The sequence below is a fragment of the Berghia stephanieae genome, chromosome 8, assembly GCF_034508935.2.
Source record: "Berghia stephanieae isolate SIO BIC M18660-M18661 chromosome 8, UCSD_Bste_1.3, whole genome shotgun sequence".
Classification (NCBI taxonomy): domain Eukaryota; kingdom Metazoa; phylum Mollusca; class Gastropoda; order Nudibranchia; family Aeolidiidae; genus Berghia; species Berghia stephanieae.
In genome coordinates this window covers 31543409-31565908 of record NC_088367.1, presented here as the reverse complement: position 1 = coordinate 31565908, position 22500 = coordinate 31543409, and the positions used below count along the sequence as shown (strand labels likewise).

The 22500-nt window shown below is 38.7% G+C and overlaps 2 protein-coding genes across 4 annotated transcripts in view; one reads left to right on the top strand and one right to left on the bottom strand.

The window, feature by feature from the left end:
• The window catches only part of LOC144978512 (A disintegrin and metalloproteinase with thrombospondin motifs 10-like), a 40269-nt gene extending 33199 nt beyond the window's left edge, over nucleotides 1–7070 (top strand). For all 3 annotated transcript variants that reach the window (XM_078924682.1, XM_078924680.1, XM_078924681.1), the window contains 4 exons: nucleotides 182–251; nucleotides 681–757; nucleotides 3059–3316; nucleotides 4990–7070. In XM_078924682.1, coding sequence (XP_078780808.1) covers nucleotides 182–251; nucleotides 681–757; nucleotides 3059–3316; nucleotides 4990–5189 — 605 coding nt within the window. In that variant the 3' untranslated portion in view covers nucleotides 5190–7070. The remainder of the gene's footprint in view (nucleotides 1–181; nucleotides 252–680; nucleotides 758–3058; nucleotides 3317–4989) is intronic.
• A 6956-nt stretch (nucleotides 7071–14026) lies between these two features.
• LOC144978511 (uncharacterized) overlaps nucleotides 14027–22500 on the bottom strand; it is a 14320-nt gene continuing 5846 nt past the window's right edge. Inside the window, exons 3-6 of the mRNA XM_078924679.1 lie at nucleotides 21690–21794; nucleotides 19228–19490; nucleotides 15333–15424; nucleotides 14027–14203 (exon numbers count right to left, since the gene is read on the bottom strand). Of these exons, the coding sequence (XP_078780805.1) occupies nucleotides 15341–15424; nucleotides 19228–19490; nucleotides 21690–21794 (452 nt within the window). The 3' untranslated portion in view covers nucleotides 14027–14203; nucleotides 15333–15340. The remainder of the gene's footprint in view (nucleotides 14204–15332; nucleotides 15425–19227; nucleotides 19491–21689; nucleotides 21795–22500) is intronic.

Here is a 22500-nt window from a genome sequence, read left to right as displayed (position 1 = left end):
GTGAAAAGCTTCGAACTGAGATATTGCCAAGTTTAGTTAGAAGGTCAATTTTTGGGATTGTTCTTTTTTTCTTCTATTTTTCTTTCTTGCATTGTCTGGCACCTTTCATACACACTTGTTCTGTTCTTTATCTTACACCGGTCGGTGCCAGCTCCTCAATGTCTTAATTTGATGTCCACAGATTGTTTCTTTGGTGATGCCACTGTCAGGATTGATGGGTCGTACTCGTGTAGCCAGTACATTGGTAAAAGGTGAGGTTGATGGGATATGGGCATGGTGGAGTAGGAGGGGGGGGGGGGGTGATGTCGGTGATGGTGATGCTAGTGATGATGGGGATAGTTATGAAGATGATGATAATGGTTATGATGGTGGTGGTGGTGATGATGATGATGATGATGATGATGATGATGATGATGATGATGATGATGATGATGATGATGATGAATGGTGCAATTACGATGGTGCTAATTATTAAATGACACAATAACACTCCTACACCATGACCCTAGTAACTATTTATATCATGCAATAGTTATATATATATATATATATATATATATATATATATATATATATATATACACGCATATATATATATATATATATATATATATATATATATATATATATATATATATATATATATATATATATATATATACAAATGTCCTTTAAACCAGACCTATGACTTGCTATCAGACCAACATACGAACTGCCTGTTGTGAGTCTTGTAAGAAGATTGAAAAACAGTCAGAAGGTAAGTATGTCCATTTTTGATTAGTTTGATATAATATCACAAGTTGCCTCAAAACAATACGGCTATGTGGACTCGCAGTATGGATCCCGCCTTCGGCAATCAGCTTCGGAGAACCTGCTTAACAGGGCGATCACTGCATCAGTGGGAAATTTTCCACCTGTCCAACATGTATCCGAAGTGGTAACGAGCCCGAAACCGCAGAGCATCTAGTTGAACGGTGTGTTGTGACGAAGCTTCCGGGTGGGTTTGGGACGGTGCACTAGTGCGGTACTATGCGTCGCTCAGAGCGTGGCTCGAACCCAGGACCTTCCGATCCGAAGTTGAGTGTCATAACAATAGACCACATCGCCGCACAATCCAATTTGTGCGGCTATGTGGTCTATTGGTATGGCACTCGCTTTCGGACCCGAAGGTCTTGAATTCGAGCCACGCTCTGAGCGGCGCATAGTTCAGTCCATGGAAAAGGCTCTTTACTCATATTCTCTCATCGTACTCGGGCGTAAAATGAGTACCTGGCCGTTAACATTCTTGTCGATGTCGGAAAAAAAAGTTGTGATATCGCCTGACAGGCGTCATGTCCCATTCTATATGTTAAGCGTGACTGCTGGTCAGGGACTCCTTGTAAAGCGCTTTAGGCACGTTTAATGAATTTTGCGCTATATAAATGCTTGTTTTATTTCATCTTATTATGTCGGGGTGAATATACAGTGGAATCCGTATAAAGTCAACGCTATTGAAGTCAACTTTAGTTGAAAGTCACCCATCCCTTCTGTTGGCCCGGAATTTTCTGTTCTTTATCTTAGTGGGTTCCATTGATATTGTGCGGCTATGTGGTCTTGTGGTATGACACTCGCTTTCGGATCGGAAGGTTCTGGGTTCGAGCCTATCTCGGCGCATAGTTGAGTCCTTCGAAAAGGCTCTTTACTCACATTCTCTCACCGTACTCAGGTGTAAAATGAGTACCTGGTCGTTGTACCTTCGTTGTCTCTGCGGGGAAAAAAGGTATTCTCGCCTAACAGGCGTCATGACTCGTTCTACATGTTACATATTGCTGTTGGTCAGGGACCCCTTGTAAAGCGCTTTGATCACATTAAATGGATATTCCGCTATATAAAAGCTCAAATTTGTTTTATTGGGTTTTAAGATTGATTTGTACAATTTTTTATTTTTTTTTATTTTTTTATTTTGCTCGTTTCAAATTGAATGCTATTGCAAATGTTAACTCTCTACGTTGAATTTTTAAAAGAATATGGTCTAAATTTAGTTTTACGCCTTGAAACATGAATTTTAAATTTATCATCCCTTGTATACGTTATGGGGGTCCCGATAGCACAGTTGGTAGAGCACTCGCTTCACACGCAAAGGGACCAAGATCGATCCCGGGTTCAGTAGAGATTTTTCCCTGACTCCTTTGTCCACCCAGCAGTAAATGGGTAGCTGGGTCTATTAGATCTGGTAGAAAGTACTTTGCAATAGACAAGCACCCTATCTAAAGGGTAGCAAGCAATGTCTATTGTCCGTTTCACGATATAGAAACCGGGATGAACTCCGGCTCCATGGGCCTATGGCTCTGAAAGACTACTATTGTATAAGTTATATGAGAGAATATAAAAGAGACTCTTGGGCCCACCTCATAAGGAGGAACAATTTGATATATATATATATATATATATATATATATATATATATATATATATATACGTAGCTGAATAGGATTCTATAGTCTGATGTCACGTCCGCCCAGCAACGAGCAGCTTGGTTCTAAACAAAGAAAATCGGTACTTTTTATTCTTCATGCTGACTAGAACATTTTCACATGTCATGTGATCCGAATGTATAAAAGTCAAAACATGATCAGATTTATAATGTTTTTCTCCTCTGGATAAACTTTTATGCTCGTCGAAGTATTTCATAAGGGCGTCCGCCATTGTTTCCGATAGTTTAGAACCAGTTACTAAGCTACTATGCATCATTGTGAAGGAAGTGACATGACGACTGTTGAAGCCAATTAAATCCACAGTTTTGTCCCCGCGCATGTATTTGCAGGTCTGACAGCCCCGATTGATATGGGCTCATTGTTGAAATGGAAACACTCTCAACCGAAGCAAAATATTGTCCATTGTCCATTACAACCATTGCCATCCGGAAGTATAACGAACCAACACACAAAACTATGTGTAACCATGAACGTTTATAGTCTGGTTAATACAGTTTAGTGAGAATTACTCATAAACGCTGATGGCAAAAAATCAATAACAAAGACCTGGGTGACGTCAACTTCATTCAATCTTTTGCTTTCAGCATGCCCCTATGGAGACAAGAAAACTGGTTGCACAGCCGATTTCTGTAAAATCATCGGAGTGGACGGAACTCGTTTCGAGGAGGATTGCTGCGGAACGTGCGGATATGACGTCATCAGAAAGTGTGAAGACGTATCAAGGATTGACGGTTGGACGTGTGAGCAAAGAGTGTCCTTGAATAACGTCCAGGGTTGTTACAATACGTCAGTGGCGTATCACTGCTGTAAGACTTGTGCGGCCCTCCGGAAGAATGTGTCTGGTAAGTAAAAAAGAAAAGCCAATGCGACCCAGTATCTCAAAATTGTACCATTTCATTGAATGATAGGGGAGGGGGGGGGGGGGGGGGGGGGGGGGGGGGTTCAAAAAGCTCCTCGGACTAGAATCTCTTTCAATGAGGATGATCTATATTACGCCACTGAATGCAAGTTTGTTGTGAATATTTTCCCCACAGGAAAAAGAATCAACACATCATTACTGTAAACATTTTAAATTTTGAGTCATTTTATTGTAAACGATGAGAAGCTCAAAGGTTTTAAGCGTTGTGAGAAAACTGTTTGGTCTATCACTATCGTTATTCAAAATTCGTAATGTCACTTTTCATGAAGTTATGGTCAGGTGTATGGGAAAGGTATCCAGCAACTTTTCTCAAATTTCATACTTTTTCAACTTGACTAGATAGCTGTGAAACATATTTAGAAGTGAAATTAAGCTTTGATATATCCCGAGGATGTACAAAAAGGATTGATTTAATCATTTATGACAAAAACTCATTTTGGATAAAAATTGACCTTCTAACTAAACTTGGCAATATCTCAGTTCAAACCTTTTCACCATTCGACTGATTCACTTTCTCTCACCGTACTCAAGTGTAAAATGAGTACATGGCCTTTAACAGCGTTGTCTCTGTCCGAAAAAATGTAATATCGCCTAACAGGCGTCATGTCCCGTTCTACATGTTAAGTGTTGCTGTTGGCCAGGGACCGCTTCTACAGCGCTTTGAGCACGTTTAGGGGATGTTATGCTATATAAATGCTACAATTTTTAATTGCATGGAGATTATGTAGTCGGCGCCCTTGTAAAGCATTCTGGGCACTTTTAGAAAATATCAAATTAAGACATTGAAGAGCAGGCAGCAGTGTAAGATAAAGCAAGAAAGAAAAATAGAAGAAAAAAAAAACAACCCAAAAAAATCAGTCTACCTTCACTGGGAATCGAACCTCAGGCCTTCTGGTTTACCGGTCAGACGTGCTACCACCTTTCATACACACTTGGTCAGATCTTTATCTGAGCACTTTTAGTGGATATTGCACTTTATAAATACTCACGTTTAACCATCTCCTTACCACCTATTGGAAAATCGTCACATTTGTTACGATGCAACCGTCACTTTTCTCATCCAGATTCCATTTCTTTTTGCTTTAGCTATAAAAACTTGACATTCTGTAATAGAGGTCATATTATTGTCGAACAAAATTATGTATAGAATGTGTTTGTATCTTTTCTGTTTGAGTTAGAAATGTCTGTTTTTGTGTTGGGTGGGTGTGAAGTTTTGGGGAAAATTCTGAAAATGACTGGTAAGGGACAGTTAAAAGAAAAAATCAAATAGCACCGGGCATTATGTAATGTTGAAAACGTGCTATATAAATGAAGACCACAGGGGAAAAACGATCAAAGTCACATTTTTCAGCTTTTGAGAAAATCAAAATTAAAGTTTGGAAACCCATTTGAAAACGCCACATGATATATAAATTGAACTGAATGTGAATTACTAAACGTATATATTTTGACTACAAGTCAGATGCATATAAAAAACAAGCTCTTGGTTGATGTTAATACCAAATTATTGTGACATTAGAACAGTAAGGGACTTTCGGACTTTGATCGATCTTCCCCTGTGGCCTTCAAATGTGATTTATAATTATAAATCCACAGGTTGTGAATATGGCGATAAATTGTCTGGAACAACTTGTCGAGGATTGGCCAATGACGAAACGTCCTGTCAACGATACGGACAACAGTGCTGTCAAACGTGTCAAAACTTGGACTTCAGTGGGGGCTTGGCTTTGCATTGCTCTCTTACGTCAATTGTTGTAATGATTGCATTCGGTTTTTTAATGTCAAGATATCAATAATAGGGAGGGAACAGTGTGATATTTTATATTATTTTATTTTATTTTATTATTATTATCATTATTATTATTATCATTATTATTATTATTATTATTATTATTATTATTATTATTATTATTACTATTATTATTGCTATCATCATCATCATCATCATCATCATCATCATCATTATATCATCATCATTACAATATCATTGTCATCATCATCATCATCATCATCATCATCATCATCATCATCATCATCATCATTACATTATCATCATCATCATCATCATCATCATCATCATCATCATCATCATTACATTATCATCATCATCATCATCATCATCATCATCATTATCATCATCATCACCATCATCATCATTATCATTATCATCATCATCATCATCATCATCATCATCATCTTCATTAATATCATCACCACCACTTCCATCATCCTAATCATCATCATTACTATCTGCACCATACAAGTTGTCATTGTTGAACAGTTATTATTCAAAGTCTAATCTTTTGCGCTTGATATATATATATATATATATATATATATATATATATATATATATATATATATATATATCAATAACAAGAATAAATGATGTTTACAATATCTGGTATTTTAGGGTTGAGTTGAAGAGGTGAAGTATAGTAAAATCTATGACTCATTTATGATATTAACTTAATCTTTAAGAATGTTTTTCCTGCTGTCCGCCAATTTGTGCGGCTATGTGGTCTTGTAGTATGACACTCGCGTTCTGATCGGAAGGTCCAGAGTATAATAATATCGCCTAACAGGCTTGTTCTCCACGTTGCATGTTGCTGTTAGTCACGACCCTTTGTAAAGCGCTTTGAGCACGTTTAGTGGATATTGTTCTATATGTTTTAAAAAAAAAATATCAATACTGGATTGAATAAGTATTACAATGTCTAACGTAGCCAAGTGGATAGCGCGTTAGATTAGCACTTGGGGGATCAGGTATTCAATAATCCGCTTAAAAATAATAAAAATAAAATTCCCTTCATTCATCCCCAAGGGGAAATTTGTTTCTTGGGTCTATTCCAAGGGAAGACTGGAATAACCCTGGCGTCAGCCGCAGTGCAGCGCCGCGATTTGAGCTAGGCCGAGGTGATTTGCCCAAGGCCACACAGCGCAGCAGCAGCGAGCGATTGAACTCAGTAACTTTCGGGGTACGAGGCAAAGACTGTGCCGCTGAGCGACTCTGTCCATTATGAAACAGAATCTCCTTCAGCTAGACACTTAACTCATGTTACTCACTTCAACTCTAAGGCGCCGCACTGCGGCTGAAGTCTGGATTATATTTTATAGGTGTTGAGTCTAAAGACAATATTGTTAATACCGTTAAAATAGAATTATTTTTTTTTAATTTGGGAAAAATAATATAACAGCATAATTTTGACATTCAGTTCAATGTTCTCTGTACTCTGTGTAAAAAAACAAAACAACCAAATTTTGAAATATGGATTTTTCCAGAGTACGGCATTGATGTTGTTATTATTGTTTTATTTTCAAAGATTATTTTGCTACTTTTCTTTCAATTTTTAAACGGAAAAGACAGCTTGTTGTTAAAGGCTATTTATCTTACTTACGAATTTTCATTTTGAAACCCCCTGATTAATGTGCAATATTGAATTATTACTGAAAGACGTCTCTGAAATTATGGTTGATATTTTGAATACTCCAGTTTGACGTGTACTTATTTGCAGATCTGATAACCCAATTCCTTATGGGCTCATTGTTGTAATGGATATCTCAAAAAAATTACGCAAATTATTGTCCATAAAGATATTCGGATGTCAGACCTGCATATATATACACGTCTGCCCAGTTAAATATAATTTGAATAAAACTTTTAAGACCAATGTTAATTTTTACCACTTCTTCTTTCTTTTCTTAGTTTTTTTTTTTTTTTGGTTTTTTGTTGGGGAGGGGGGGGGGAGGGTTGGAGGATATCTGCTAATGATCAAAATGGATCCAATTCAATGTGTGCTTTTTTTCAGGTCTGTGACCCAAATTGTTATTGCCTCATTGTTGTCATGAAAGTACTTTAAAACCGACGACAATTAAGTCCATTACGACAATGCTAAATCAAACCCATAACAATAAGTGAAGCGAGTAGTAGAGTGCCAGAAGACAATAGAGAAGTTAGATCATCTCATCTCATCTCAATCCCATGACCGGATGGTCGTCGGGGTGACTTGCGTGAAGCAGAAGTTACAGTCTTCGTCCATGCCTGCCTTTTGCTAGCCCTATGTAGCAGCTCCAGAACCAACATCTCTGTCCATTCTTTTATATTGTCCAGCCACATCTTCCTTTGGAGCCCTCTTCTGCGCTGGCCTTCGACTGTGCCCTGCAGAACTGTCCTGCTCAGGCTATCGTGTCGAGTATGGTGTCCAAACCAAGACAGTTAGTTGGCTAGCATTAAAGCTTAATAGCCAGTATTCCCAACATAAACATGTAACATAGAAACGATTGAGACATTGAGTATGCTACGGTATTTGGGGTGAAATATTAATTCAGAAAAGTGAGTGGAGCAGGCACTTATGTTTATCATAACATGAAATGAAGTGAGTAGGAAAGTGCCCGAAGACAATAGAGAATAAAGATTTAGTCAGACCCATAATGCGTTCGGTTATCAGACCTGCAAATAAGTACACGTCGGGCTAATTAGAATAACCCGAGTTAACTATAATTTATTATGACCCATGACTTCTCAATGGTATCATATGGCCTGGTGGCTCAACGGTACCCTGTCTAGACTTGTCACAAAAGCCAAGAAATGTTAAGCGTGGCCAGTGGTCGGATGGGTGACAGTGATCGGGGAAATTCTGGTCCAGATGTGGTGGGTAGATGGAATCTTTTGACCACCCATGTTGGACAGGAAGTGCTTTGTTTTCTATCCCCCTGGATCTGTTTTCTGAATTGCTTTCTGTCTTTGTGCTGGTATGTAATCTTCTTGTGCTATGACACTCGCTTTCGGATCGAAAGGTACTGGGTTCGAGCCTCGCTTGACGCCTAGTTGAGTCCTTGGAAAAGGCTCTTTACTCACATTTTCTCACCATACTCAGTTGTAAAATGAGTACCTGGCTGTTAACAGCGTTTTATTATCGCCTTAGAGGCGTCATGTCCCGTTCTATAATATGATACTTGCTGCTGTTGGTCAGGGAACCTTTGTAAAGCGCTTTGAACACGTTTAGTGGATGTTGCGTTATAAAATGCTCTAAATGCTCTTTCTGTCTTTGTCTTGAAATTGGATTGCTTGGTCTAGTCCTGGCCCTATCCCGAGAGAGGGAAACAGCCAAATGTAAAGTTCTCTAGTTTTGGGAGGTTTTCCCATGCAAGTCATCACTCTGTTATATAATTTGTTTTGAACATATAAATGAAATAAAATAAAATAAAATTCTATTCTCTTTATTCATCCCATAGGGGAAATTTGTCTCTAGGGTCTATTCCAAGGGAAGGCTGGAATAACCCAGGCGTCAGCCGCAGTGCAGCGCTGCAAATTGAGGTGACTTGCTCAAGGCCACATCAACGGTACCTTTCGGGTACGTAGCAAAGACCGTACCGCTGAGTCTCGCTGCCCCAAAACTGAGTACCTGGCTATTAACAGCGTTGTCTCTGTCGGAAGAAAAAAATTAAAATATAGATAGTATGCGCTTGGCTAAGAAGCTCATAACATTGCCATCCGGAAGTATAACGGACCAACACACAAAACTATGTGTATCCATGAACGTTTATAGTCAGGTTAATACAGTTCAGTGAGCATTACTCATAAACGCGGATGGCAAAAAACAATCACAAAGACCTGAGTGACGTCATCTTTGAACTATCTATAGCCTAACAGGCGTCATGTCCCGTTCCGTGGGATCCTGTGCTGGTGCCTTGATGAGACTTTTAGGTGATCTCAAACTAAGCACTTCGATGGTGTGCTCTTGGAATCTACATCTGTTCCCTATTTGAATCAACTCCCGTTTGTCTTACCTTTTCTTGGGTGCTATATAGATAGAATGCGCTTGGCCAAGGAGTTCACAACATTGCCATCCGGAAGTATAACGGACCAACACACAAACTCTGTGTAACCATGAACTTTTATAGTCTGGTTAATACAGTTTAGTGAGAACAACTCACAAACGCGGATGGCAAAAACCATAACAAAAGGCCTGAGTGACGTCATCTGCATACTATCTATATATTGTCATGGGGTAACAAAAGCTCCCCCCCCCCCCGCCATTACAATTAAGGAGTAAAAGGGGCACGTCATGAGATTAGGGTTAATTGTAATTCTATAGTTTTTGGTTTCTTTTGTTGTTGACAATTTTATTCTTTCGCTTTATACTGGTTTGATCTAAATGCGCCATAAAACCCTTTAAAAAAACCACAACCAGAGCGGTGTCTTTGAATAAGGCACTTGACACAAGTTACCCCACTTGGCTCAGGTTTGAATAAATACATGGCTTTAGGCACTGACAGAGTGTTATTACAAAGCAAGGACGTCTAACAGGCGATTGGTACTATACGAAATGGAAATATCGTTTCATATGACCTGTTGTTTGAATAAATGAAATATTAAGCGCATTGGGCATAGTAATTTCATGGAGATGCGCTATATAAATGTTAATATTTATTGAATGTGGAAGTGAGTAGGTTGATAAAATTGAATTTACCGCTGTTATCGGCCAGGTATTCATCATATACCACAGACAAATGTGAGTATAGAGCCGTTTTCCAAGGACTCAACTATGCGCCGCTCAGAGCGTGGCTCGAACCCAGGACCTTCCGATCCGAAGTTGAGTGTCATAACAATAGACCACATCGCCGCACAATCCAATTTGTGCGGCTATGTAGTCTATTGGTATGACACTCGCTTTCGGACCCGAAGGTCCTGAATTCGAGCCACGCTCTGAGCGGCGCATAGTTCAGTCCATGGAAAAGGCTCTTTACTCATATTCTCTCACCGTACTCAGGTGTAAAATGAGTACCTGGCCGTTAACAGCGTTGTCTCTGTCCGGAAAAAAAATTGTAATATCGCCTGACAGGCGTCATGTCTCGTTCTACGTGTTACGTGTTGCTGTTGGTCAACGACCCCTTGCAAAGCGCTTGGAGCACATTCAGTGGATATTACGCTATATGAAAACTCAATTTTGAATTTTGAAATTTAAATCAAAGATAGGACTAGAATAGGACGAATGACTGGTGTAGATGGTTGCCTTGGGGATGACGACAATATCACAGCGACGACGATGGCGAAACATTCTAGCATTGAAAAAAAATGAGCTTTTCTATAGCGCAAAATCCACCAAATGTGCTCAAGGCGCTTTACAAGGGGTCCCTGGCCAACAGCAACATTGAACATTTAGGACGGGACATGACACCTGGTAGGCGATGTTACAAATGTTTTTTTCGGACAGAGACAACGCTGTTAACGACCTGGTACTCATTTTACACCTGAGTACGGTGAGAGAATGTGAGTAAAGAGCCTTCTCCAAGGACTCAACTATGCGCCGAGCGAAGCGCGAACCCAGGACCTTCCGATCCGAAAGCGAGTGTTCACTAACCACTAGGACCACTAGCCGCACTATACTTATTATTCATTGAGTACTATTAGTGGTACTCTTGTGTCAGGATGAGATATATAGGTAATCTCAAACTAAGTACACTGATAGTATGCTCTTGGAATCTTCATCTGTTTTTCTTTTTTTTACTGGCGCTGATATGACCTTAATGTGTTGCAAGCGCGTAAAATCCTCAAAAACAAACAAAACCAAACAAATTAGAAAAAAAAATGATATACCGCAGGATGGGGTGACTAAAGCCAGCCCCCAAATGTGCCACCCCCCCCCCCCCCACTCCCCCCTCCCCCCAGATTGAAAGATATTAAACAAATATGATAAAATATACATCATTTGATAGAGTCCGCCCTTCCCTACACTTTAGCAAAAGAACATCGGACAGCGAGCACCCCCCCCCACTCCCCCCCCCCTCCCCCCAGATTGAAAGATATTAAATAAATATGATAAAATGTACATCATTTGATAGAGTTCGCCCTTCCCTACACTTTAGCAAAAGAACATCGGACAGCGAGGCTCAGCTGTACCATCGTTACTTTGAACCCGAAAGGTTCCCACTTTCAAATACCCGCTGCGCTGTTAGATCTTGAGCAACTCACCTCGCCCTAGCCCAGTTTGCGACGCTGCACTGCGGCTGGTGCCTGGGTTATTCCAGTCTTCTTATGGAATAGACCCTGAAGACAAATTTTCACTTATGGGAAAAATAAGGGAATTAAAAAAAAATTATTTCATTGACGAGATACATCATATAAAGATCTTTAAAAAGTGGCCAAATGGCCAATATTTGTTTAATAGCTTTCAATCTGGTTTGTGTGTGTGGGGGTTGGTGGGGGGGGGGGGGGGCATTAGGGGGCCGGTCTTAGTCGCCCCATTCCACGATACTCAGTTGTTCAATCTAATAGAATATGGACATGTTTTATTAGTTTTACTCAACTGTCACTACCGTGTAGAAAAATAAAAATTACCTGAACTCATTAGATTTATTAATAATACGTGCTTTATCATTTGTCTCAGAAAACTGTAAATAATGATGGGGTAAAAGTAATTACAGTCAAATGGGACAGCGTGGCTCAGCGATATGGTCTTTGCTTCGTACCCACAAGGTACCAAGTTCGACTACCCACCTCGTTGTGTGTCTATCTATCTATCTATCTATCTATCTATCTATCTATCTATCTATCTATCTATCTATCTATCTATCTATCTATCTATCTATCTATCTATCCATCCATCCATCCATCTATCTATCTATCTATCCATCCATCTATCTATCTATTTATCTATCTATCTATCTCTCACACATGCTTACACACACACACACACACACACGCAATCAAAACTTTGAACAAACCGACAGCCTACATGATATTGATATTGATTTATGTTTTCATTCCCTCGTCGACCGTTTATTGTCCCTTCTAAAGTCGTTGAAATAAAATAAACATCTTGATCAACCCCAAACGCATTTTTCATTTAAGTCATTTTTTCCCCTTTATGTTATGGTTGTTTGGCGGGGGAATCTTTTTTTTTTTTTTTGACGAGATGGGAAGGGTTTTTTTTATTATTTTTATTATTTTTAATTCTTTTTTAAATTTTATAGTTTGTGTTTGTTGCATTTTGGTTCATATTCTAATTTTTATGATTTTTTTTTTTGCTTATGCCTTTTGGTTGTTCTTTTATATGGGTTGGGTTGGGAAAGGGGAGGGGGGTGTGTGTTTGCTTTTTTTCATGTTTTAAATCTTTTTTTTTCTTTTGGTAATCTTTGGGTGTTTTTTGTTTTTGTTTCTTGACATACGTTAGTTATTATTAGTTATTATTATTGTTATTATTATTATTATTATTATTATTATTATTATTATTATTATTATTATTATTATTATTATTATTATTATTGGGGGTCCCGATAGCTCAGTTGGTAGAGCACTCGCTTCACACGCAAAGGAACTGAGATCGATCCCGGGTGCAGTCGAGATGGTTTCTTACTCCCCTGTTCACCCAGCAGTGATTGGGTCGCTGGGTCTGTTGGCTCTGGTGGAAAGTACTTTGCGATAGACTAGCGTCCTATCCAAAGGATAGCAAGCACTTGCTATTGTCCGTTTCACGCTATAGAAACCGGGGTAAACTACGGCTCAATGGGCCTCATCTCATGGCTCTGAAGGACCACTTTATTATTATTATTATTATTATTATTATTATTATTATTATTATTATTATTATTATTATTATTATTATTATTATTATTATTCATTCATTCATTCATATATAATCCGTTGATCTGTGTAGGCACTTACTGTGTCTTCTATACCCCTATATCTGTTTTCCAACATGCTTTCTGTCTTTGTCTTGGGAGGAAATTACTTGGTTTTGTCCTGGCCCTGGCCAGATACCCTAGCTGGGAGGGAAACAGTCAAATATATAGTTAGTTTTGGGAGATGATATTGTTTTCCTTGTAAATCATCTCTCTGTTATGCACTGTATTATATTTTGTTTATATATATATATATATATATATATATATATATATATATATATATATATATATATATATATGATTTATAAACATTTGAATATCCCTCTTAGTGTGGACCTGTGCTTGTGTCTGGATGAGACTTTTAGGTGATTTCAAACTAAGCACTTTGATAGTGTGCTCTTGGAATATTGAATTTTCTACTCATACAAACTGAGAGGTCCTGGGTGTGTCTTTGACCTCCCATGGTGAGAAGGAGGTCACTTGATGCACCTTCTATCACCCTATATCTTCTTTTTTATGAGCTGCTGTCTGTCTTTGACTTTAAATTGGATTAGTTGGTACTAGTTTGGGAAGTGATATATTTTTTCATTGTAAATCATCTATCTATTTTTGTTTTGAACTGTATCTTGTTAACATTTGAGTGTAGTAATCATTTTAGTGGGATCCTGTGCTGGTGTCTGGATGAGACTTTTAGGTGATATCAAACTAAGTACATTAATGCTATGCTCTTGGAATCTACATCTGTTTCCTATTTGAACCAATTCCCCTTTCTCTTCCTTTTTCTTGGGTTTTTTATTTGTAATTCTTGAATTTTTAACTATCCCAATTTCTTCCTTTTTACTGTCGTTGATACGACCTTAATGTGTCGCAAGCGTCGCAAAACCTTTCATGTTATAACACACATACACACACACACACACACACACACACACACACACACCATTTACGCAATCTCACACATTCATACACAAGCAAATAAAAGTAATAAAAAAATAGACAAGTCATATACTATTTCATAATTTATTTCTTCTTCTATTACTTATTTACGCTTAAATCTAATTAACATTGAAATTTTAGAGAAAAGAAATGAGACCAAAACTAAAATTAGAATTTATTTAAATTTCCGAAATATAGTGTTAACATTTTCTCTAAACTAAATTCTTATCTGGCTTGGTTGACTGATCTGGTGGAAAAAAAAGTTCAAATATATTTTGTCAATATCATCAAATGGATTATTCTTTTGTCAAATTGAAAAAAAGAAAAAAGAAAGAAATTAAGTAGGTTATTATGGTAGCATTATCGACGTGCCCTTATTTGCAAGTCTGATAATAACCTAATACATTATGGGGTCATTGATGCTATAGAAATCCCCCCCCCCCCCCCCCCCCCAATGACGCACAGTATTATTCATTACAACAATGTTAAAGTAGGCCCATAATCGGGTTCGGATGTCAGACTTGCATGTATGTACACGTTGTGTTTAATGCTAGATATAGATTTTGATTCGTTGTGGTTTAGCGTTTCGGTTCTATTTCTTGCTTGGTTCAACAATCGTGACGTCACTTCCCTCGTAATGGCGCATAGTAACTTAGTAACTAAACTATCGGAACAATGGCGGACGACCTTATGAAATGATTCTCCAACGAGCATAAAAGTGTATCCAGGGGAGAAAAACATTTTAAATCTGATCATGTTATGACTTTTATATATTCTGACCACATGACATGTGAAAAAGTTCTAGCCAGCATGAAGATAAAAAGTACCGATTTTCTTTGTTTAGAATCAAGCTGCTCGTTGCTGGGCGGACATGACATCAGACTGTTGAATCCTATTACTGAGCAAAGCGAACTGCACCTGTATTACACATTTGTAAGCGTTTAAGTAAACTATTCATAAGTTCTGCCCAGTCAAATGCATAGTTATTGTTTTGGGAGATGATGTTTTTTTCCTTGTAAATCATCTCTCTGTTATGTATTATTATATTTGTTATAATTTATAATGTAAACATTTAAGTGTATTCCTCTTAGTGGGGGCCGTGCTTGTGTCCAGATGAGACTTATTGGTGATCTCAAACTAAGTACTTTGATAGTATGCTCTTGGAATCTACATCTAATCCCTATTTGTTCCCAGTTCCCCTTTGTCTTACTTTCTCTTGGGTGCTTTAACTGTAATTCTAGAACTTTTTACTATCCCATTTTCTTTCTTTTTACTGGCGCTGATATAACCTAAATGTGTTGCAAGCGCCGTAAAACCATTCAAAACAAACAACAAAAAACCACAAGACCACAAAGCCGCACGATAGAATTTTTTACCTTCGCCATTATGGGCACTGGCCGTCTGTCGCAGTTATCCTGTCCACCAGGAACACATCCTTCAGATTTTTCTTTTTGGCGACAAAGGAAACCTGCGATAAACGTGAAACAAAGAAAGAAATCGATGCTCAAGTCATAATACTTCAAAGAAATAATAATAATAATAATAATAATAATAATAATAATAATAATAATAATAATAATAATAATAATAATAATAATAATAATAATAATAATAATAATAATAGAATCATCATCATTGCCTTTTTCACCCTGGGTCAGGGTATAGGCCACAGACAAACAGTTTCCATCCTTCTCTATCCTGAGCCAACTTTTTTATCTCATTCCAGGTCTTACCACTTCTCTGTATATCAGCTTCTTTAATTCTTCTCCATGTTCCTCGTGGCCTTCCCTTGATCTTCTGCCCTGAGGGTTCCAGTCCAATACTTTCTTTGTTATAGTTGAGTCATTCTTTCTAAGCGTGTGTCCAATCCACCTCCATCGTCTTCTTCCTATATCCTCTCCTACTGGTTTCTGCTGTGTTCTTTTCCATACTTCTTCATTTTTTATTCTATCCATCCATTTTATTCTGAGTAGCTTACGCATGCACCTGTTTACAAAAATCTGTACCCTCCTTGTACATGCCTGTGATGCGTTCCAAGTTTCACATCCATACAGTAGGACAGACTTCACGTTTGAGTTGAAAAGTCTTAGCTTTAGTTGAAGGGAGATATCTTTAGTTCTCCAAACTCTGTTCAAAGATGTGAATGCAGCCTGTGCCTTTCCTATTCGTGCTTTCACCTCTGCTTCCGTGCCTCCATCCTTGTCAATTATACTTCCGAGATAGCAGAAAGTGTCTATATCTTCGAGTTCCTGATCTTTTACTTTGATCTGCTCCCTTTGACGCGTACCTATCCTCAAGACCTTTGACTTTACAGGGTGTATTCTTAGACCAATTGATTCCGAGAGGCTGTTTATAATTGTGGTTTTTGCTTGCATCTGATCCTGGGTGTGGGACAAAAGAGCCAGATCATCTGCAAAATCCAGATCATCCAACTGTGTCCAGGGGGTCCACTGTATCCCATTTCTTCTCCCTTTGGAGGTTTCCTTCATTAGCCAATCAATGGCAAGGATGAACAGGAATGGAGAGAGCAAGCATCCCTGCTTGACACCAGTCTTAATTTCAAAGCTGTCAGTCAGCTGATCTTCATGTACAACCCTGCAACTTGATCCTTCATACATTTCCTTAATGAGGTTTACTATCTTTTCAGGGAGTCCATAATGTGCCAGAATTTTCCACAATGTTGCTCTGTCAATACTGTCGAAAGCCTTCTCGTAATCCAGAAAGTTGACAATAAGAGGAGAGTTCCATTCTATAGACTGTTCCACTATGACTCGCAGAGAGGCAATCTGGTCGGTGGTTGAACGGTTTTTCCGAAAACCTGCCTGTTCGTCCCGCAGTTTAGCATCTGTTGCATTCTTAATTCTCTCTAAAATAATACGGTTGAAAACCTTTCCTGGGATAGAAAGAAGAGTGATGCCTCGATAATTATTACAATTACTGAGGTCCCCTTTCTTTGGAAGCTTGATAAGATGTCCTTCCTTCCAATCCTTTGGGAATATCCCGTCATTCCAGATTCTCTCAAATAGTGGGTGCAGGGCCTCAGCATTTCTTTCCGCATCAACTTTTAGAGCCTCCGGTGGAATCTGGTCTGGTCCAGCAGCTTTCCCCCTTTTCATCTTGTTAATGGCACCCACAATCTCTGCTATCGATGGTGGATCACAGCTAATTGGTAGCTCATTCCTTGCAGGCAAAATTTCTGGCTGGTTGTCTGGTGGTGGTCTGTTCAGAAGGCAGTTGAAATGTTCCCTCCATCGTTCAGATTGAGCCTCTTTTCCAAAAATAGTTTTCCCATCTTTGTTTTTGACTGGTACCTCTGGTTTCCCATATTTTCCAGCAAGTGTCTTGGTAGTTTGATAAAGGATCCTCATGTGTCCTCCAGTCGCTGCTGCTTCTGCTTTCTCTGCAAGTCTGTTCATGAATGCTTCCTTGTCTTTCTTCACAGATCTTTTGACTTCCTTAGCTATGGCTCGATACTGCTCTTGTGCATCCAGTCTTGAAGCCCTTGTTCGGCTTGCATTCACTTGTTCCTTCCTTGTTCTCCTCTTTTCAATAAGGTCCAAGGTGGTTGGACTTATCCATTCTTTATGTTCCGATTTCTTTACCCCCAATACCTCGTGGCAAGTTGTTATGTAAACTTCCTTGATCTTTGCCCAATGTGACTCTACATCTATGTCCTCCTCGAGCTCAGTAAGAGGTTGGAATCTATTACTCAATTGTAGTTTGAATTCCTCATTCTTTTCCCCATCAAGTGCATTCACCTCGAATTTTCTTCTTGTATGTGATCTGGCCCGTGTTTTCTGAGTCGGAGCTTAAGCTTTGCCAATAGCAGGTGGTGGTCTGATCCAACATCTGCCCCTCTCCGCACTGTCACATCTTCCAATGAACGTCTGAATCTACGAGAGATACAAAAATGATCAATCTGATTCTCTGTCACACCATCTGGTGAGACCCAAGTTGCTTTGTGGATCCTCTTATGGGGGAACACTGATCCTCCAATCACCAAACTGTTGAATGCACAGAAATTTGCAAATCTCTCACCATTATCATTCATTTCTCCCATGCCATGACGTCCCATGATACCTTCATAGCCTACGTTATCCTGTCCCACTTTTGCATTAGCATCTCCCATCAATATGTTGATGTCTTTCCTTGGCAACTTGTCAATGACTTGTTGTAGCAGACCATAAAATGTATCTTTGTCCTCATCTGTTGCATCATTTGTTGGGGCATAGATCTGTACAATGTTCATGCTGATCTTCTTACTCCGTGTTGTAAAGGACGCCATGATGATCCTTTCTCCGCATTGTTCCCATCCTCTCAGTGACTTCTGGGCAAACTTGCTTAGAATTATTCCTACTCCCTGTGTATGAATCCCGTCCCCTCTCCCTGAATATAAAATCTTCTCCCCAGACTTGAGGTGTTTCTGTCCGGATTGTATCCAGTGGGTTTCGCTTACTCCAAGTATATGCAGCCTGTATCTTCTCATCTCAGTCACAACTTGAGAGCTTTTTCCTGCTTCATACATGGTGCGAACGTTCCACGACGCAATTCGAAGCTGCTTGTTTGGCGAAGACGTCATCGGGTCAGCAGAGTCCTTTCGGCTTTGTCTGTTGTCCTTCATAAATTCTGTAATTCCAGAAACTCTTCGGTCGCCCAAGCTAAAAAAAGGATTTGGTTTGTCTGTCTGTGTTTCTGTAACGGTTTGAGTTTAACGGAAAGGGGTGTTAACCCTTTGCCAACCCCCAACCTGGAGGACCAGGTGACTCAAAGATGGGGGAATCACACACCATTAGTCGCCTTTTACGACACGCTGGCTTGGCGTTGGGCTATTCTTGACCCTCTCAGTTGAGGGACCCCGGACACCACACGGGGAAATAATAGAATAATAACAATATTATTATTAATAATAATGATAATAATAATAATAATAATAATAATAATAATAATAATAATAATAATAATAATAATAATAATAATAATAATAATAATAACAATAACAACAACAACAAAACAACAACCAATACTAAGACTCATCATCATAATTATCTTCCTTCTCCTCCTCCTCCTCCTCATCATCATCATCATCATCATCATCATCATCATCATCATCATCATCAACAACAACATCATCATCATCATTATCGAAAACAATATCATCCTCTACAACAACATTATCACCATCATCATCTTAACAATCATCTCCATTGTCACCATAATCACATTTTATTTTTTAAAAATATTAGAATCATCATTTTCATTTGCAATACTTACAATAAACCTTTTGTTGCTAGCTATGGTGCCTTGTGTTTTTATCCAGTTCTTTTTCAAGGAAGAATTTATAGTTGTATTAAAACTTTGATAATTGGGAAATTTGTTTGGTGTTGTCTCTTCCGCAAATCTGAACTCCAGGTCAACCCCGATTCCGTCAAAATAAACATTTATACCTAGGCAAACGTCGTTCGTGGCTGCCGCTTGGATTTTACTTATGATGGTACACTTATCGCTCACACTCTTTGGTTCACAGCTGAGATACCCTGAAGAAAGGGTGGGGGGGGGGGGAGACATTCACGAGGAAAATATTATGGTGTTTTGTTTTTTTCATGTATAGATATTTCGAAGAAGTCGTCACTCGGGTCTTTGTTATTGTATTTTGCCATCCGCGTTTATGAGTAATGCTCACTGAACTGTATTAACCTGACTATAAACGTTCATGGATACACACAGTTTTGTGTGTCGGTCCGCTATGGCAATGTTATGAGCTTCTTAGCCAAGCGCATAATATCTATAGATAGAATGCGCTTGGCTAAGAAGCTCATATCATTGCCATCCGGAAGTATAACGGACCAACACACAAAACTGTGTGTATCCATGAACTTTTATAGTCGGGTTAATACAGTTCAGTGAGCATTACTCATAAACGTGATGGCAAAAAACATCAACAAAGACCTGAGTGACGTCATCTTCGAACTATCTATGGATAGAATGCGCTTGGCCAAGGAGTTCACAACATTGCCATCCGGAAGTATAACGGACCAACACACAAACTCTGTGTAACCATGAACTTTTATAGTCTGGTTAATACAGTTTAGTGAGAACACGGATGGCAAAAACAATAACAAAGGCCTGAGTGACGTCATCTGCATACTATCTATAGATAGAATGCGCTTGTCCAAGGAGTTCACAACATTGCCATCCGGAAGTATAACGGACCAACACACAAACTCGGTGTAACCATGAACTTTTATAGTCTGGCTAATACAGTTTAGTGAGAACAACTCACAAACGCGGATGGCAAAAACAATAACAAAGGCCTGAGTGACGTCATCTGCATACTATCTATAGATAGATGTATATAGATAGAATGCGCTTGGCCAAGGAGTTCACAACATTGCCATCCGGAAGTATAACGGACCAACACACAAACTCTGTGTAACCATGAACTTTTATAGTCTGGTTAATACAATTTAGTGAGAACAACTCACAAACGCGGATGGCAAAAACAATAACAAAGGCCTGAGTGACGTCATCTGCATACTATCTATATTTATGTTGTCGTCGTCGTCGTCATCATCATCATCATCATCATCATCATCATCATCATCATCACCACCATCATCATCATCATCATCATCATCATCATCATCATCACCATCATCATCATTATCATCGTCGTCATTATCATCATCATCATCATCATCATCATCATCATCATCATCATTATCATCGTCGTCATTATCATCATCATCATCATCATCATCACCATCATCATCATTATCATCGTCGTCATTATCATCATCATCATCATCATCATCATCATCATTATCATCGTCGTCATTATCATCATCATCATCATCATCATCATCATCATCATCATCATCATCATCATCATCATCACCACCACCAATTTGTCACACACCTTCACACGTGCTTGGAGTAACATATTGAGTTGTTTATAAACAATAACACGAATGAAATCGACATCTCTGTGATCATTGTTATTGTTTTTATACCTCCAAATGGGTGACTAGTTATCACACGATAAAGTTTGTATAAAGGCTCGTTGTAAGACAAATTAACTCCTTTAGACCCTTGTAGCCAATGGTGCAGGAGATTATTTCGGTTTCAATAGCGTGAAGCGGACAATTGGATTCAATAGTCTGATGTCATGTCGCCCAGCAACGGCTGCCATCGTGGTTCTAAACAAAGAAAATTGATACATTTTATTCTTCATGCTGGCTAGACTTTTCATATGCCTTGTGATCAGATTGTGTAAAAGTCAAAACATGATCAGATTTATAATGGGCTTTTCCCCCTCTGAATATGCTTTCCTCAGCGAACTGGTACACATTTGCACCTGGGTAAAGTGAGGCGATTCCAAGAAAAACATTTTAGGATAAGATCGGAGATTACCATAGTCTATGGAATTGACCCTTGAGCAATCTTTGGGTCATTAAAGGATGCACCCAATATTGTTTTCTCTTTCAATTTAATATTTATCTTTTTTTTTCTAAGTAGTAAAGCACAGAAACGTGCAACCTCTATTTCATCCAAATTGATAATGCATTTGAGCAAGCGATACGCGAGGTATGTCCCGAGTGCGGTACCTGTTTTGAATAGAAGCTTTCTTCAGTGGGACAGGACAAATTCGTCCCAGGACAGTCCTGTCATAGTGCGGTAGGGGTAGAAGTTAGCTTTTTCTACATCATTTATGAAAAAATTGATTTTTATCTTACCAGGGTTGACTGCTCCCTGAGGATATCCTCCAGATTTTACTTTAAATCCTTGATGGGAGTATTTTGTGCTACAGCTATTGGTTGGTCCAAAGTTGCATGCCAGATCTGAAATACAAAAAAATGTGGATAGTATGAAGTTATCGTCACTCAGGTCTTTGTTATTGCTTTTTGCCATCCGCGTTTATGAGCAATTCTCACTAAACTGAAAAGATAGTATGCGCTAGGCTAAGAGGCTCACAACATTGCCATCCGTTAGTATGACGGACCAACACACAAACACGTGGTCGGACAAACATAGTTGGCTGTTTATAAACAGTAGCGTGAATGAAATCGACCTCTCTCTGACCATTGTTATTGTTTTTATACCGCCAAATGGGTGACTAGTTATCACACGATTTTCTCGATCAGATTATAAACGTTTACATTTATACATAGTTTTCTGTGTTAGTTCTTTTGACCAAGCGGTAAAGCATTTGGTATTTTACTTAAACACAAACCATCGATTGTAAAACCTTCGGAGTTTGCTTTGTCTACCAATCACTGCCATTGTTAACGTTGCAACGATTGTCCGAGAGGCGTGGTTATCAACCTATTAATGGGGATGATCTATATTACTTTTCCGTGTGCTCGAGGTCAATGGTCACATTGCAAAATGTGCTCAAAATGACCTACATAATGAGAAAAGAGAAATGTCCACAGATTTTGAAATATCTAGAATCACGATTGGTCATTTTGTTCAGCTTGACACATGACAATGTGTACAATTTTCATAAACAAAGCAGGGTGTTTACATTTATTGTAAAGAAACATC